General features: G+C 37.3%; 1 protein-coding gene across 3 annotated transcripts in view; it reads right to left on the reverse strand.

Annotated features, from left to right (window-relative positions):
• brinp2 (BMP/retinoic acid inducible neural specific 2) overlaps positions 1–18,841 on the reverse strand; it is a 178,212-nt gene that overhangs the window by 18,475 nt on the left and 140,896 nt on the right. For all 3 annotated transcript variants that reach the window (XM_088429912.1, XM_088429913.1, XM_088429914.1), the window contains one exon: positions 11,071–11,307. In XM_088429912.1, the coding sequence (XP_088286038.1) occupies positions 11,071–11,307 (237 nt within the window). The remainder of the gene's footprint in view (positions 1–11,070; positions 11,308–18,841) is intronic.

Here is an 18,841-nt window from a genome sequence, read left to right on the forward strand (position 1 = left end):
ATCTAGAAATGGGATGCAGCACACCGACAACAGAGTAAACCACAAAACTAAGAGTGCAAATACACGGATACTAATTACAGCTACAAGCGGAGAGAAGGAGCTAATCTGATGAGATCAGGTAAAGGAATGCAAACAGCATCACAAGCAGACACAGCCGATAGAAATGGTACATATTGTCAAAAGTTAGTTTACTCACTTTGTGCGATCAAATGTAAACATCAGTTGGCATAAACATTTCTTTCTGGCTTTCTTTCAAGTAGGCGGTGAATAATCACATTACCACTGTTGCTATTCTAAATAGAGTTGTATCCGGAAAACGTAGGAGATAGGCATACATGAATAGTTCACATTCTTAACAGTAATGGTGTAATGCTGAGCTTTAGTCGCATTTGTGCTTACAGTAAAACATTTACTGCATCACAACGGTATCGAGTGGTGTCACATTCCTTACTAAAGACTTTGTTCAGGTGGTGTGATTAAAAGCTACAAGTCATTTTTGCATATCTTGGTGAGCTGTGTCTGACAAAGCAGATAGAACAATATTTGTAAAACATGATTGCGTTGACACATTGTATTGAAAGGACAGGCTTCAATGTGGAGGATGGCATTGTATGCTTCAAATGAAGCAATCAATACCGTATGGAGAACATTCCTACTCACAACAATAATAACAACAAAAAATGGCCATCAGCACGTAATCGAATTACGGATGGAAAAGGACCCTGCAAACCAAAACCTGCACCATTCACATCAACTGTAAAACTGTTCTCTTTCTCAATGCAGTATCGTTTAATTACGTTGTCCTGCTCTACTATATATATATATATATATATATATATATATATATATATATATATATATATATATATATATATATATATTAAGACAAATATTACTGCAGTACGGATATTTACTTGAATCTTAAATGATCAAACCTTTAAGAGTAAATGTAATGCTATGCCTTCTCTTGGCTGTACGTACTAGTCTGGATCACCGAGCAGTTGGTCGGATGTCCAACTAAGAGCAAGTAACATGGAGCTTAACAAACACGATTAAAAAGCAGAGTTCACGCTTTAAATTCAAATGCACTTTAAATGCATAAACTGACTCCTTGAACAGATACACACATTGACCGGTGGAAAAAACCCACAGCTGCTCTAGATAAGGTGCATTAGACTATAAGCCACATGGCTCAAATCATGTGGAAAAAGTTGACGTTTATAATCCGAAAAATACTTTTAAAACACAATACCCAGCACTAGAAAAGATTAAATCTTTTTCTTCTTTTTCTTTTTCATGAATAGGATTTCTCCAATTTTTTCTCTCTCTCTATCGATACTTTAAGACGACGAACCTGCTGTCGTTGGAGCAGAGCATTGAGTCAGTTACAATGAGGCTACATCTTATGTTTCAATTATGGGTGACCTCATTTGTTACACAATTTACCTGAGCACATACTTCCTCAGGTAAGGTGGTTTTGGGACTGGCTTTGTCACGATATTCATAATTTTCATCCATATATAAGTTAAAAAAAGGAACAGGATCACAATCTGTTTCTTCTAACTTTCTGTCACGAAACTTGCATTTGCGCATGGAAAAGCAAACAAAAGAGGTGATAAAACTCTTAAAGCCAAACAACATTGTCTCAGTGGTCTTCTCCCGTCACATCCTCCAACATGAATTTTTCATCTCAACTTATGTCGTGTGTCCTTGCGTGTATATTTAAATCCAAGTGGACTTGTTCCTCCAAATTTGATCAAACTTTGATGATTCCCAGAATACACATCTGTGGGAGTGCAGAATACACCTGTCTTTGAATGCATGTGATAAACTGTGTTCCTTTCATGATATTTTTAGCAAACGTAGAACATTTTTATGACAAACAGCACAAAGTTAATCTCCTGACAAAACCTATTTAGTCACCAGAAAAAGAAACACCTCGAAACACACTGTCTTCCCTCTTCAGTTCTCTTTTGTTGCCGTCTTTGTAAAGATTTAATATGCAGAAAAATAAACAGTTGGCAAAAATTCAGCTGCTGTCAAAAAAGTCAAGTAATGCACGGAAGAGCAGATTACTGCTATAATGTGACTCACAAAACAATTTCCAAAAGACGGTGCGGCTGGATCCCATGTGTGCTACAGCCCACCCACCAACATCAGATAAATCTGCCAAAAACCTGTGTCCAATTAAATCTTGTCTATATCTTCCAAGTTGTAAAGAAGTAATGCTGCGTGAAGCAAATGAAGAAAAGAAAAAAGTAGGTGATTTGGCTTCACTTTCCAATTTAGTAAGAGACGGCGGAATGGTTCAGCATCATTACCACCATTATATCACACACCTGAGCCCTGCTCGCCATGTGATAAATAGTCCCAGCTTGGTGGAAATCCATTTTACAACAACAAGATTGTTGAACTCAAATGGTCTCAATCACTTCGGCTGAGCATACCACGAGATGACGTTTGCTCTCACTCCTCGTTATCGTCACAGTTCTATAATTCGCTGGCTTAAAAAAAACAACAAAATCTGCAATATTTTTTCACATATAACCACAATATTGGAGAAAAGGGCCTTTTATGATTGGACATTAAATCCTGTGTGCATCACAAACATTTACTTCTTAATTGTTGCTGTGTCACAGAAGGACAACCGAGCAATAAACACGGAAGCATATTTTGAGGCCACATGTATTCATTTCAAGTGGACTTTTTGGGGTGTTTTTTGAGATCTGATGTCGTTGCGCTAACACGGAATCCTCTGACAAATAATAGGACACAGAGTCCAGCTAAGATGCATCTTTTAACGTCTTACTGTCATGATCGTGTGGCATATTAGGTGAGAAGCGTGGGTTTAAAGCCTGCGGCTTAAAGTCCAGTGTGCCTAATCTGTTGTTTTTTTTTTTTTGTTTTTTTTTTTGTTTTTGCTAGCCACCAACAAGCAAATGTGTGTATCGGTTCGAGGTTTCAGTTTATGGAACAACTACCAAATAAAACTGAAAAGATGTTAATCAGCAATTGCGCTAAAAGACTTTAAAAAAAAAAAAAATATATATATATATATATATATATATATATTATATATATATTCATGTATATGTGTGTGTGTGTGTCTATATTGAATAGGAGAATATATAACGTTTTGGGTACATTTGTGACGTTTTTTATAATTTTATATACAGTGCTCAGTATATATGATTTTATTTATGTATTTATGATTGTATATATGAATTATGTGCAATGTGTTTTTATGTTCACTAAAAAAATATATCAAAGGGAGATTAAAAAAAAAAAGATGCTATTGAAGAATTGAGTGAACAGTATTCTGTTAGTGTTGAAAATATCCATCCATTCATTTTCTATAAATATGTTGGGACTAAACATACAGGCAGGTTCAGTCTGTTGAAAAGAGGATGTTGCTGTTGCCAGACAATTACAAAAAAATGAAATAACAAAAATAAATGTTAAACTTCCATGAACCATCTTTTTGCGTAAATATCTCATATTACCAGCGACTCATAGTTCAGTGCGGTTTATTCATGACAAATATATTTTTTTTGCTCATATTTGTCTGCTGCGGCTTTTATACCAGTGTGGCTTAAAGTCCAGAAAATAAGGTAATTGCGGACGTTTGGCCTATGCGCACAATTATAAACTTGGTGGAACACAGATGCTGTGTAATGTTAGGTATTTAAGGTAAAATAAAATCGTTCCACATCACGAAGAAAAGAAAAAAATCAAATGCTTCGAGCGCATTCAAAGTTACATTGTCAAGGCGTTCACTGACCACTCACAATGTAGGGAATCTGAAATACACTTAAGTCAGTGTCCAACAAATATATAATTTATGGCCATGAACACAAGAAAATATGAAGAGTTTAGAAAGATGAGATTTATTCTGTTTTGCTCTAGTTTTTACATTGTTGCCTACATTTTGGTGCGTCGCATACACTGTAAAATAGAAAATACCAGAATTTGACTCTCAAATAAGTTTGTCTTGTACACAGGTGCATCCTATATTTGGGGAATTAGGGTATTTGCACGGATACGTTGAGGTTTTTGCCTATCTCCATTGACTTTTAAAGGATATTTTGGGGTGATTTTTGGGGTCTGGCATCAAAGTGCTAACACACAATCCTAATGAATATATTGTGCTTTTTGCCTCTCTCCATTGATTTCAATGGGACTTTTTGGGGTTTTTGCTAACATGGAATTCTAAAAAAAATAAAAATAAAAATAGCGCACCAAGTCTAGCCAAGACGGATCTTTTAATGCCTCATGGCTATATTGAGGTTGTGGCTCCTTTCCGATCATTTTACAGGGACTTTTTGGGATGGGTGGGTGGGGTATCTGGGGAAACTGGATCACTGTTGACTATCAAGCTGTAGAGAAAAAAAAAATAAAAACCTTAAAACAATATGTGTAAAGAAGTCACTGTAACACAACTTAGCAATCAATGCTTTATCATTCAATTCATTTGCTCTCAATTTGAAAATAAGAACGCACTGAAAACCCACTGCAAACAAAAGGCTCTCAAGACCCAGCGGTTAAAGGAAACCGAACTGACCAGAGTTCGTAAGAACGGCGAGGCGGATGAAAACTGACTGAACCACAGCAAGTTTAAAACATATTCAATTTAAGAAAAGGGAAAACACAGTTCAAACAAATCGCTCTCATGATCTAATGAATAAGTTTACTAGGTCCAAAGAGGGTTCGTTAGATCCACGAGGTTTTGGGGAATGTCGGCTTGGGGTGTTTTTTTTTTTTTTTCTTTTCAAATTAGATCAAAAATGACTAAAATGCACTAAATTGAAGAAAATATAAAACACACTCAAAACAAATTGATATCATGACCCACCAATTAAAGTTACCGGTTTCAGACACTCCCCAAATTCGGAAGAAAAGTGACCAAACCACAGCAGTTTAAAATGTTAATTTTAGAAAAGGGGATGACAAAAATGTGACCAATGTTGAATGGATGTGAATGAGGCTTTCTTTCTGACTTAGCCTAGCTTCAAGCCAAATAAAAGGTACAAATCCCCACAAAAATGGATTTGTTAGAAATAATCTCATACCTATAATATATCCAAATATGATGTGAAGTGAGGAAATAGCTTCAGTGATAAGTCAATCTAAGATTTTGAGCTGACTTCAGTGAGCTCTCCCTCTAGTAATGACAATATTAATGACTGCACTCTGGCAGATGCAATACAAACCAATGTAAAATGGCTTGTGTGCTCACATGCTTTTAAGTTGCGCAGGAGGGCAAGTGTACATTTTTAGAAAAAAAAGGACCCCAACGTTCAGATGAAAAGAACGGCAACAAAATGAGCCAAAACAGTCACAACACTTAGTGTATGCACACACAACATGGCACACAGCTTGGCTTGGAGGAAGCTATTCTCTTTATTGCTATTCATTTCAACGGGAATTTTTGGGGTGCTTTTGGGGTCAGGCTTTACCGTGCTAACACAGAATCCCAAGAAAAACATGAGCCAACCGAGTCCAGGAAGGGTGCATCCTTTGACAACTCATTTGCACAAATACACTGAGCGGTTCAGGGCCTATTTTATCTACAACATTAGTACCAAGGATATTATAAGAATATGTATGAACCGACAGAATAATTATATGGGTCTACTTTGCTTCACAAGCAGCCACATACGTAATTACAGCAATGCAGAAAAATGTTGGCTGCTTACGAGAATAATGTATGGCTAAAGGTACTTTTATTGATGTCAACATGAACAGAAAGTACTCGGAAATGTCATCTGTTTTGAGTCAATTACTCAGATTTTTCCTTTATTGTTGGCTTTTGTTTCTTTGCTTTTGTTTCTTTGCTTTTGGGATTTTTGTTTTGATTCAGTTGGTTTCTAATTACCGTATTTCTGTGAGTACAGGTCTTTTTTTTCCCCAAACATTTTGAACCCCCACATTAGAGGGAGTCGTCGTATAACTCATTTGAATAACATAAATTCAAACACAAAATAAAGAAATATCATGTCTTTTTCAAGGCTTAAAATGATTATCTATATCGCTAATTTGACATATTTTATGCATTTGTTTTAGCATGTTTGCACTTTCAAACGCACTTTCGTCAAGTGTCGCCTTATTGCCTAAGTTGCAAACAACGAGGCTGCGTGGATATTTTTTGACAGACTTTGACGCATTATGAAAAGGAAACGACCGCTTGACTTGTCTCCTTCAGTCCTTGAATGTGTGCTTGGACAACAGCGAAGGGCAACATTCGACAGGCTTATCTCAAAACAGTCGTCACCTGGGTAAAGAACATCCCAAATAAGATGATCAGCAAATAATCTCCAAGGTCTCCATTTCAAACAAATCGGAGAAGACTACCCGTGTTACGGCGGGACGAGGGAGGACCCAAGAGCACGCACGCACTGGTAAGGGCAATGGCAGAGTGTTTATTGAACAGAAGGTGCGGGTAGTCGTGGGAGCTGACGGGAGCGTGGCACAGACGTCTGGGGGGTTCTGGAGTCGGGAGAGCTGGGGTTTGGCTGGGAGTCGGGCAAAGGGAGCGAGACGGGAGGGGGGCTCGGGCATACAGGTAAAGACGGCAGGCTAGCGGGTGGTCAGAGGCAGGCAAGGTCGAAATACCAAGGATCCAGTCAATTCGGCAGGCAATCGGGAGGTCAAGGGCGAACAGGGTCGGACAACAGGCAGGCTGGCAGGAGGAATTGCTGGAAAGCTCGGCGTAGCGCATAGAGACGATCTGGCGGGTTGTGGAGGGAAGTGACCGGGCTTTATACTGAGCGGGTAAATGGTTGCAGGTGTTGGTGTTCGAGGCTGATTAGAAGGAGGGCTGAGCGGGTGTGGTGAAGCTGGAAGTGAGGTGGCTGAAATGGTGGACTGTGACAACCCGTGGAAGATGAACATAGATGTTTGAACAAATAACGAGGAGATTGGAGCAGCTATTTGCCGTCTCAGATATGATGACTTTTAGGGCTTTTCGACAAATTCATATTCAGCTGTGTCAAATAAATCATGCGCAGAGATTTCAAATCATTACTAACACTACACAACACTAAATTTTTCAATAGACTATGAAGAAATGCACCTAAAAGTAGAGTGATTGTCATTTTAAACACACACACCATGTGTTAAAATTGGACAGACATGATATTTGTAAGTCGGGCGTAGACGTAAAATCACGTTTTTGTCAAATTCACCCAAATTGATGTCAGAAACTGAGGGTGGACTTTTAAGCGAGGTCAACTTGTACTCTGAGAAATACGGTAGCTTTTAGGGATATTTGTCTCACTCTTTAGTTCAAAAATACCTTTACTTGGTTGATTATTTGCTGAGTGCAGGATTTAAAAAACAACATTGACAAATAAGCACAATTCTCCAAAGACTGTTTGACCTTCCTTCTTTTACTCCGACATACGATAGCAACATAAAAACATCTTAAATGAACTTTGAAAGCTTGTCTATTAACTGACAAACACAAAAGACAATTTGTCTTATTAGACATGATTTTAATTAGTTTTTATGATTTGATATAACCTTTCTTTATGTTTCATTTCATTGAGGCAAATATTTTTCAGTTTTTGTTCAAGAACAACACTCCTGCTTCAGAGTAGACAATTTGTAAGATTTTACCATACGGTGGAAAGCTTATTTTAACAGTGTTAATGTATGCAATCCATGAAATAGGTTATTTTAGTTGAGTAAACATACATTTACACTGAGAGTGTATTAAAACAATACCTGCACATTTAGCATGTTTTATGATGGGTAACACCTAGAATTGTTTTTTTTTGAAACTCCAGTCAACTACATTGTAGAATGATATACAGTATCATCTTTCACTGCCAGTTCCACTGAATCTGTTTACACAGCTGTTGGTTCATTTCATCTTCTGTTTGATAGACAGTGATAAGTTAACCTACAGAATGTTGACCTCAGTAAAATGATGCAGACCTTTTGTAAAACTTATAACATTCTGCTTTAATTGTGACTTTTTGATGCTAATTTAAACGCTGAATTCGATTGAATTGTGTTCTACAACATGTAATCAGTCAGATAATGGTGATATTATAAATAAAAAGCAATGAGTATAAAATACTATAGGCCTTACAAAGAAAAAAACCTCATTAGTCAGCTCACCCCTGTCCATAAAAGAGTTGGTTGCTGACTTAAGAAAACACCAAAGAAATAATGTCTATATAGCCACTTTTATTGTCTCTTTCTTTCTTTTCAGTCAAAATGAACTGAAATGAAAGCGTACACTTTACTAATTCCGAGGTCAGTGATAAGATGCTGAATGATTGAAAGGCATCTGGAGCATAGTCAATCATTCATGAGTACATGATATATAAAGTGTGATATTGGGAATAAATCCCAGCCAGCTTGAAGCTATAAGTAACCACCACCTGCCGCATCTGTACAGGGCAGAACGGTCTGATGCAATAAGACACTCTTCCAGCTGTCCAGCACCCATCTCCACCTGCCAAGAACTTTATGAAATGCATTTTACAAATTAATTTACAACTCATCATAATGTAAGCCAAGTAATTTGTCCTCCTTGGTGTACACGAAAATAAAACTCTTGTGTGGACCAATTCAACCAATACAATAAAAAAGTTGAGACCTATCCAACAGGCAAATCAATCGGTGAGGTTCAATATGAAATTGGATAAAAACAATGAGTATTATGTAACATCTTTATTCTTTTATTTAATAAACATGTGATGGAATCAATGTAGTTAATTCATGTACCATATATCACTGTAATCTATCTACATATTGTGATGAAATGTGTCAACCTTGCTTGTTTCTGTTTAGGGGTTATTACGTAAGCATGGATTAATCCAGTACAAGCTCAAATGGAACATGTTTCACCTTGCTTAAATCAATATTAAATAAAGCGAACGTCAATCTGTTTTCCCAAATTACCCTCTACTGCTGAGAAATGCGTGATTTAAAAAAAAAAAAAACAACAATACTTGGTTGTGAATTATTTGGCTAACATGAAAAGAAAGATACAATAAAATGTTTCAAAATAGTGTGGTTAAGTTTAAAACAATGTTATAAACGTATTACTATTGTGGACTTACTTAATGTACAATCATTAATTAATTTATGAATGTACTGTATGTTTGTATGTATGTATCTTTTTAAATAGTTTTATCTTATTTTATACTATAACAACTAGCTTCAAAGAGTAGCAGTTGTCCACATGCTGTTTTTGTGGGGAAATGTTCCTTACAAACCAAAACTTAATTCATGTTAATATATATATATATATATATATATATATATATATATATATATATATATATATATATATATATATATATATATATATATATATATATATACATACATACAGCTCTTTTGGTGGTCTTTGGGATGTGATCTGTTTATTTGTTTAGGCTGCCTGTTAAGCCACCGTATCGTAGTCGAACTTTTTGAGGAAGTGAGCTTACCCTTCTAAATAAACCCTTTGAAATAAACTGCACTTGAGGTACAAGTAACGTGATGTAACATGATGAGTAACTTAATGTTGCTCAGGTAGGCATGTAATGTTTGTGAATAGTTTGTCTAAATATGCCTTACATAGGCTTGCAGGGTGTACCTCATCAATCACCCAAAGTCAGCATGGAATAGGCAGCGGCAGTGTCAAGAGAGACACAAAACATGAAATGAAACACTGATAACACTTTCAAACTATTACAAGAAAAGCATACCCAATGAATATGGTCGAAATTTCATACGGCACTGGCACAGAAACCATTAATTGGGTGGTGTAATTCTATTCTTATTGCTGCATTTAAACCTAGCCAACCCAATCAAATGATAATATTACATTCTTTTATTGGTTACTCCTGTTCTTCTGCTGCTTGGTTTTGTGAAGTTCTTAATGTGCATTCTTGGTGTCTGTGCATGTGGTTTTCACGGGTGTTTATTACACACATGCATGAGGATGTTGGATATATGTTACTTGAAAATGCATTTAAACAGCGACACAAAAAAACAAAAACTGCGCTTGCAGTGTAAATCATGCCGTAATGTTTAACTTTCAGTGCCATGGACAAGAAATCTCGTCTTTAAAAGTAGTAATAGAATAATAAACAATAACATTCTCATCTAATACATTTTTTTTTTTTTTTAATTGTGCTTAGCTGACACCCTTAACTAGTGCTTACTAACCCAATTGGGAATTGTAGTGATAACTGCGACCATTGGATAGCAGTGTTTTCATACGTATAACACATGTATTACATGGCTGTAATTATAGGTGAGGAATGGATATCAATCTTTTATATGATGCCACCCATGTTTACATAGACATAGCACACAATATTCTGCTGCCCTTGAAAGATTTGTGAAAATGCTAAATATTTTAGGCACTCTAGAGCAGGGTTCACCAACGTGGTGCCTGCGGGCACTAGGTAACCCCCAAGGATCACGGGAGTCGCCTGCAGATCTGTTCTGCAAATAGGACTTTATGCTTTTGGAAGAATTTTACCAACGATTATGCATATATGACATACACATTACATATTACACATGATTTACCTATTTACTACAGCTGTTTCTTAAATATTGTAAGAACTCAATAACATGATCAGGTTCTTCACATAAACTGATAGCCCTTCGTATTAGTGACAACGAAGTAGCTCACGGTTTCAAAAAGGTTGCTGACCCCTGCTCGCAAGTTTCCTCTCCTGCTTGTCACTGAAAGCGTTAAGGTCGATTTGAGTATCTGGCGCCTATATTGCAAGATGGATGCTAAAAATGAGCAAAAACCTCCACATGTCTGAAATTGACCCAAATAGAGCTTCTACTAGTGAATGAGGCAATGTTTGGTAATATTGTATGGGAATTGAGATGGGGAGAGCTGGTTAAAAAAAACAACCAAAAAAAAAAACGATTAACAATTACTTGGCCTCAGAATCACTGAATATCATTTAAAACGTGATGGGTGGCACTCACACAACTTCAATGCAGGTAATCTATTCCTTTTACTCGCGAATTGTTAAAAAAATCAAACATCAAATACCCACAAGCACCCGATGATCAACAGTTGCATCATGTCATGTCTCATACCTGAATCAATAAAGTCTTGGTTGAAACTGTTCCAGGCCTCTTTACTTTTCTCCAGGTTCTCCTCCATAACCTTGATATCGGCAAAGGGACAATTGCACTCAGGGAAGCGAGGAGAGCATCGGCACCAGCAGTCATTGCTGCGGCAGAGCAACTCGCCCTCTGAGTTACATGCCACATAGCTGAGTGCTGCCTCCACAAAACGCCCACGCAGAAACTCGGGTAAAACATCTTGCAAGCCTAAAGGAATAAGAAAAAGAAAGGACACATTGTAAGGTATTTCTATATTTGCAGATTGCGCAGCGGCTGGACGGGAATCGGTGATGGAAAGAAACATCAGCCGTCCACTAAAAGCCCAATATCAATGAAAAGGCGACTTTGTGATGGAGACCTTGTATTAACGTACACATAAGGTCATTTGGATTTAGAGATTTACAGTTAACAAACTGAAACAATTACCATTGTCTCAAATGTTAATTTGTCATTCAATATTCATTTAGGCCTCCCTTCTGTGAGCAACCCAGAGTTAACAAATAAATGAAGAAAGAAAAAGATGTGATATGTGGTAGACCATCACACTGCTACAAAATAGCAGCACAGATGACTGCGATACTGATTCACCTACAAAGAGAACAGGAGAAGAAGTGTGGGTGTATTTCGATTTTCCTATGGCGCACTTTGAAAATGTATCTAACACAATTACTCTTGCATGCAGAGAAAACAGGAAAACATGTCAACGTCTTTTGATACATTTCTGTGACCAACACTCAGTTGTAAAGCAATGCAAGAGAATTTTTCCATTAAATGTATGCCGGGATTTTGCAAATAGAGAGTAAACACCATGATCTTATTTGAAGGCTTCTTAACATAAAATCCCTTCACCCACACCAGTCCATGGCCATGAATTTCCATTTAGGGTGGGCCATGCGTGATTCCTTCACAATGAGTGAGTGTGAGGTGAAAAGGGCTTTAGAAACTGTTGGCAAACATCTTTGTGACCATTTGCAACCTTGAATGAAAACAATTACTATGTTCACAAACAGCCGCCTCTCAGAGGGATATGGGCTTTAAGGAACAAGAAATGGGTTGGACCTTAACCAGCATTGGCTACCACAACTTTCTGCAACAACATGCAAGGCCATTTAGCTTGTTTGGTGTGCCCAACATGTCTTTTCAACGAAACAATCGTAAACAAACCTCTAGTTTAGGTGTGGGCTATTTGACCAAGAAAGCCATCTTTACCATATGCTGTAAACCGAATTGAAAAGAATTGGACACCCGCCATCAGAAATGAATCCGTTCCGCAGTTGGGATTGTAAGTCGAAATCGTCGTATGGCGGGCAATAGAAAACAATGGTAATAAGCTAATGTGTATAAAACCCCAGGTAAAAACATCAAAATTGTATTTATGTGTGTGTGTGTGGGTCTGTGTATATATATGTACAAATAGCTCCTCCCATTTAACTCCCGGACGCCCTCTCCTATTTCCGCATCAATTGTTTAAACATCCTCATTACTCTTCCATTTGTTTGAAATGGAGGTCTTTGGATATGATTTGCTGATCATCTTACTTGGGATGTTATTTACCCAAATAACGATTGCTGTGAGATCACAGTGTGGAAGTTTGCCCTTCGCTGTTTCTCCCCCCACTTGACGACATTCATGTCAGTTTGTTCAAGCGCGCATCCAAGGGCTGAAGGAGACAAGTGAAGTCATCAAAGTCCATCGTAAAAATGATCCACACAGCCTCGTTGTTGACAAAGAGGCAATGTGGTGGCGCTTGTCAAAAGTGCATTTGAAAGTGCAAACACGCTAAAACGGATGCATACTATATGGAATAAGAGGTATATATAATCACAGAATTGTGAAACTATTGGTCTGGTTTTGAGTTATGCGGGCATAAGTCGATCCCCCAATATGGCGGTTGAAAGTGAGGAAAAAAACCTGACTTGTACACAGAGAAATACGGTGAAAATATCAGATCCATTTATGAGTTTTCTCTGTTTTGGCGTGGCGTATATAACTAACTTCAGCTTTTTTCCCGGTGTCACATGACCAAGCAATGAGCAGAGTGAGAAATGATGACTACATTTAGTAGAGAGATTCTTCACAGATGAGCTTCCATGGATTTTCCAATATGAAACCAATGACACCAGATATGGAACTTGTCTGACACACCTCATATACGTACAATTGGAAACATCCACAGATAAACAAGTGTCTGTCTGTATTTATGTGCCGTGCAATTGGATACACTGAGATTAGTGTGTAACTCACCTCTTGCCCAAAGAGAGCCCTTGCAGTTTTCCAATGACGGGATAATAATAGATGTTTACTAGATGCTAAGTTAGGAGTCACAAACAAATGCTCAAGCTGCTCACCAGTGTTCCTAAATTGCAGGCTTGTTTTAGCGAACCTATTTCTCAGCTCCCATTCTCACAAGAGTATTCACAGTATTATGCAAAATATGAATCCAACCTGTCATACCCGCACATTCTAATTCCTCAAATCAAAAGCCTCTGTGTGATCCCCAAATTGTATCATGGTCTTTTGAAAACCAACGTGGAGGCTTTCAAATGTGTTTCTCATGGTAGCCTTGTTGCTCAGCTAAATCTGTCTCCCTGTCTAGGAATCATCTATTTGTTTAGTCAACAGGCAATCCTGTAGTGCCTTGCAATGAATATGCATGCCTCTTCTTCTTTGCTACTTGCTCGTTCGATGGCTTGGAAAAGAGATGTAATTAGTGACTTTTTTTTCCATCCTGTTCTATGCCTTGGCAGGTGCACTGCTGCTGTGTGTGTGCGCGCGCGCGTGTGTGTCTACATAATTCAATGTGCTTGTGTGTTGGCAAATCTGGCAGGCTTTCTTTAGTATCTCGCTGTGTGTTCTGTATGTTTACTGCTTTGATTCTGGCTTTCCTCACTGCCACGGCAGTAAGCGATTTCCTTCTCTGTTATGCCGATAGATGCCAGATCACTCTGCTTTCAACATTGCAAACACCTGCATATCAAGTTAACTCCAATGTAAGAAGCTCAGTTGTCTGCACATCAATCAAGACACAATGTAGGTTTTAAGTTGAAACAGATTATTGTATGCCATTTCTCATAGCTTGAAGAGTGTCCAATTTTTACCGTTGCACATTTTTGCAGAATCCAAATAATAATAATAATTTAAAACAAACATTAGTGCCTCTTTGATTCAGCAACATATTCAATTTGACAAGTACATTTGTTATTTTTCAGCTATACAGAAGTTTAAAAAATGAAAATTGCAAATTGCATGCCTCTTTATGACAAACCGTGTCAATTTTCCACAAACAGGTTGCTACCAATTATTTAGTAAAAAGCATTTAGCATTTAGCATTATAAAATAAAATGCTTTAGATCTGCTGGCCTCATCGCCTCGTTAGCAAGCAATTGTAGACACAAAACGTATTTTGACAAATTCCACAATAATTACATTTTGAAAAATATATTAAACTGGTTGAATTGATAGCTTTATTGAAGAGTCATGGATACTTTTAAAATTTAATATAAAATCAAATAAAATGAACACATTTCTTGTTTTATTAATAACCCAATGTTCTGTCCCTCCTTGATGAAACATTGGCATCTACCTAGGCAGACAGGCGGCAAACAGAAAATGTGTGGAACTCTTTTAATTTAGTTGTGTCGGTAGAACAGCCTCTCTCTTTTTTTTTTGTAAAACTGTAAAGAAACGAAAATACACCAAACATAACCCAGGTAAGTTCCATATGCAAAAAAATATATCTTACTAAATGTACACAAATTGCGTCTATGAAATCAATCATATAACTGAATTACAAATGATATTCCTTTCAATACAAAACATTAATTAGATGCAAACAACTATGATTATCAATGCAAATCATTTGCATATTACCAAAATGAAATACCTAGCACAAAAGAAAATGCTAACGAGCAAAACCAGAGCATCTCAACTATATTTTGCCAAACCTCGCCTGGAAAAGAGAAAACCTTTCCTGCGTCCGCAACATGATCCTTCCTGACCACAAAATGCACTACCAACAGCAGCCAGAGGTGACGCCAAAAAACTAAAACTAAGCCAAACAAAGCACAAATCTGTAACTGTTAAAAGATCCAATAAATCAGTTCCAAAACACCCAAATTATTTCATGGACCCCCTACAGTCAGGCCACGGAACCCACCTTGAGAACTACTGAATTAACGGATAGTTCCAAATTTTTGACTGGTGCGGCATTTATGAATTTAAATGTATTAAATAAAAGAATTGCTTGCTACTACTGTTCTATTAAAAAAAAAAAACAACAACAACAGTCAATATGATACATGCAAAACATTCAACTTCTTTTCCTACTACATTGTAATTAAGCAGAATAAATACTGTAAATTCCAGACTACAAAATGCAAGTCGAGTCAAATTTATTTATTCACAACAGATCATCTAAGGGCTTCAAAAATGAAAGAATCAAAGAGAACATCACAAATGCACAACGGCATCCCATGAACAAAGCTCCCAGAAAGGCAAGGAAAAACTCAAAACCTCATTCAGGGAAAACTAAGACAAAAGACAAAATGTACCTAATTAAAAGCAGCAATTGCTAAATAATGACATAAAAAAAAAACTAATTTGTACATTTTTTGGGCACTTCAGATTAATAGCTGTGGGGCTTCGCATACATAAATTATTAGGTTAATTTTAAAGAAAGAACTCAGATGAATTTTTAAATACATTAGACGCTTTTCCCCACAAAAGAATGCCGGATGCAGTTATGGGGCCCGTTTATCCGAGGAAGCTCGCGGGTAAAACTGCCAAAACATTCTATCAGAATTTTTTTTCTGTTTAGACTGTGACGGCATTTAATGGGCTTTAAGACACAACATTCTGAAAGCACTCTCCACAGTGGAAAAGCACTGTTACGTTCCCATAAACAAGGCCAAAGCGCAAAACTCCGCTCAGACCCATTCACTTTTCGTTACATCATGTACTTTTTTTTCATTTGTTGAATTACGTTTTGCAATCGGCAGGACTCACAGTTAATGCCGTTCTGGGTTTTGTTTATTTCTAATGTAAAATGCCTTATTACTGACCTTGGCCTAGAGCCCGCCAATGCGTCTTTCAATCAGTTCTCTTGTGTGACTCATGGAAATCTGCCTGTGCAAATCCCTGACCCTGATTGATACAGCTCCTGATTTCCCCATATGCAAATCTGGATTGAGTGAACACAGGCATCCGAATGGTTGACTGGTTTCGCACTTGTTCCGGGTTGGTTGCCGATCGAAGACTAATAAAAGCCCTACTCTTCTGCTGATCTGTGTCTCTTGCTTTGTGTGCTTTGGTGCTTTTTTGTACTTTAGAGCAGCTTATCTTCACAAGGACTGACTTTGGCCAGTAAGCGGTAGACACCCTGAACTGGTTGCCAGCCAATTACAGGGCACACAGAGACCAACAACCATTCACGCACCCAATCACACCTCACACAATTTAGTGTGTCCAATGCACTAACTTTATTCAATGCCTTTGTGTACCGTGTGTACTATGTGAGGTTTGTGTATGCTCATACTCCGACATTGCAGAATTTATATCACAGCACGGTCTAGCTGCTTGCCGTGCATCCGCAGCAGAATTCCGCACAATCTTGCGTCTCTGCATATGTGAGCGCTGCAAATAGCTGATCATTTTTCAGTGGGAGGCCAAACTTGGACAGTTTCATTCATCCTCTGTGACGTGTTCAGTAATTTCATTGGTCAGACGTGATGAGACTGGGTGAATGCATTGACTTGATAGTGATGTGTCAGTCGCTAACGAATCGGCTCTTTCAAGTGAAAGACTTCCCTCCCCCTGTTCCCTTACATTGTACTGGCTAGAGGGGGGAGGAGAAGTGCTGCATCCACCCAGCACTTTTGAGAGCAATGAGTCAATAAACTAAATTTTTTGAAGTTACTTTTGTAGAACTGTTTAGTGAGATATATATATATATATATATATATATATATATATATATATATATTATATATATATATATATATATATATATATATATATATATATATATATATATATATATATATATATATATATATATATATATATATATATTAGTGCAATGTATCACAAGTACAGTGCAGGTCTTTCAGAATGTTGCGCAAAACAGATTTTAGACCTTAACCGGAGTATTGATTGCATGTAAATAATATTTGCATCATTTGAGCAAACAATATTTATCCTGCTGTTCACGTATGCTTATTTGAAAAAAGAAAAAAAAAAACATTCGATTCGATTTTCAAGGCTTTCCTTTTTATTCAAAGTGGCACAAAGCCCTACAGATGCAATCAAACCTCTGTAGGTGAGGTGGGAATCATACAATATAGTCGACTTTACCATGCATGGCATGTCATGTTGCTCTGGGCTGTGAACTGAAAAGGATTCTCAGGATTATTTAAAATTTCAATTAGAGGGACAACTTGATTCTTAACTCTACTACGAACAAATTGATCATGTGAAAATGAGTGGAGGAAATGCAGCGGGATGATGAAGTACAAAGCTCTGCACACATCCCACAAGATAAGATGTCTCATGAGATTGAGTTCAAACAAAATGGGAACTTGGCAAAATTTGAAGATTTTTTTGAAAGTTTTCTTTGACTACAAGAAAATTAAACTGTCAGCGCGCAATTGGAAGTATCAACAAGAAAGTCACTTTTGTTACAGGCTCATTTGTCGACTGCAACTGAGAGATGGTTGGCAGTGTATACGAATGATCTTTGTCTGAAATGACAATATTTTACCATTCATTTATTCAATTGAGAAACCAAAATATTGCCGCACAGGTAATTTGAAAGTGATAAGTGTGTAACCTATTCCTTCCGTAGGGCTGCTTCATTGAGTATTTTGGGATTTGGATAAAAATTACAGCAGACCAAATAACACTTTTTTTTTTTTTTTTTTTTTTTGATGAGACAAAGTGACGTCAGACACGCGGAAGACATATTTCACGCAGCCTGCTATGTTTAAAAGTCACCAGGACCAACGTCAGCCATGTTAGGATGTCAGCATCAGAATGTGCCGCTTTGATTTATATCTATTATACAGTCTGACAAGCAATTGAACTGCTCGAGGCACATGAGCGCTGCTAGCTAGCGGCTAATTTATGATAGACATTGATCTAAACGCTGACAACAGGCACTGTACAACAACATGGCAGCGTAAGTCATTTTTATTGCTCTGAATTGGCAATTGAATGTGATCACAGAGGAACTGTGTATTATTATTTTTAATATTACGTTTTTATTTTTAACAATAAATAAAGGTTTGCCACTGTTTCCAGTTTTCTCAATTTGTGAAAAATAGCTGACAGTAGTTTTGTGTACACAACCGCAAATATTTTCTTTAACATTTACCGAAACTGATAGATAACTTTTTTTTTTCCTCACTTGTTCTGTTAATTCTTCAGATCACGGCATAATATGTTTGCTCTTAGGACTGCGTACAGTTTGTCTACCTTTGTTGATTTGCTGATTAAACAAAAGTGGTGGCAAGCAAGGTTTGACCTGTGAAAATGAACTCAGCTGCGCCAAAACTGTGGTTACCCTGGTAAATAAATCATCATCAATTAGACATTTAATATATGTTTATACAGTGATCCCTCGCTACTTCGCACCTGCAGTGACACGCTGTGAGGGTTTGTTGCATATCAGACAGACGAGGTAACTATAAATGCGCTCCTAATGGTATGTGCAAAAACCACACTAGCACTGCGCACCGCTGTGGCT

Source organism: Hippichthys cyanospilos, chromosome 12 (genome assembly GCF_059441005.1).
Source record: "Hippichthys cyanospilos isolate Australia breed blue-spotted pipefish chromosome 12, RoL_Hcya_1.0, whole genome shotgun sequence".
Lineage (NCBI taxonomy): Eukaryota > Metazoa > Chordata > Actinopteri > Syngnathiformes > Syngnathidae > Hippichthys > Hippichthys cyanospilos.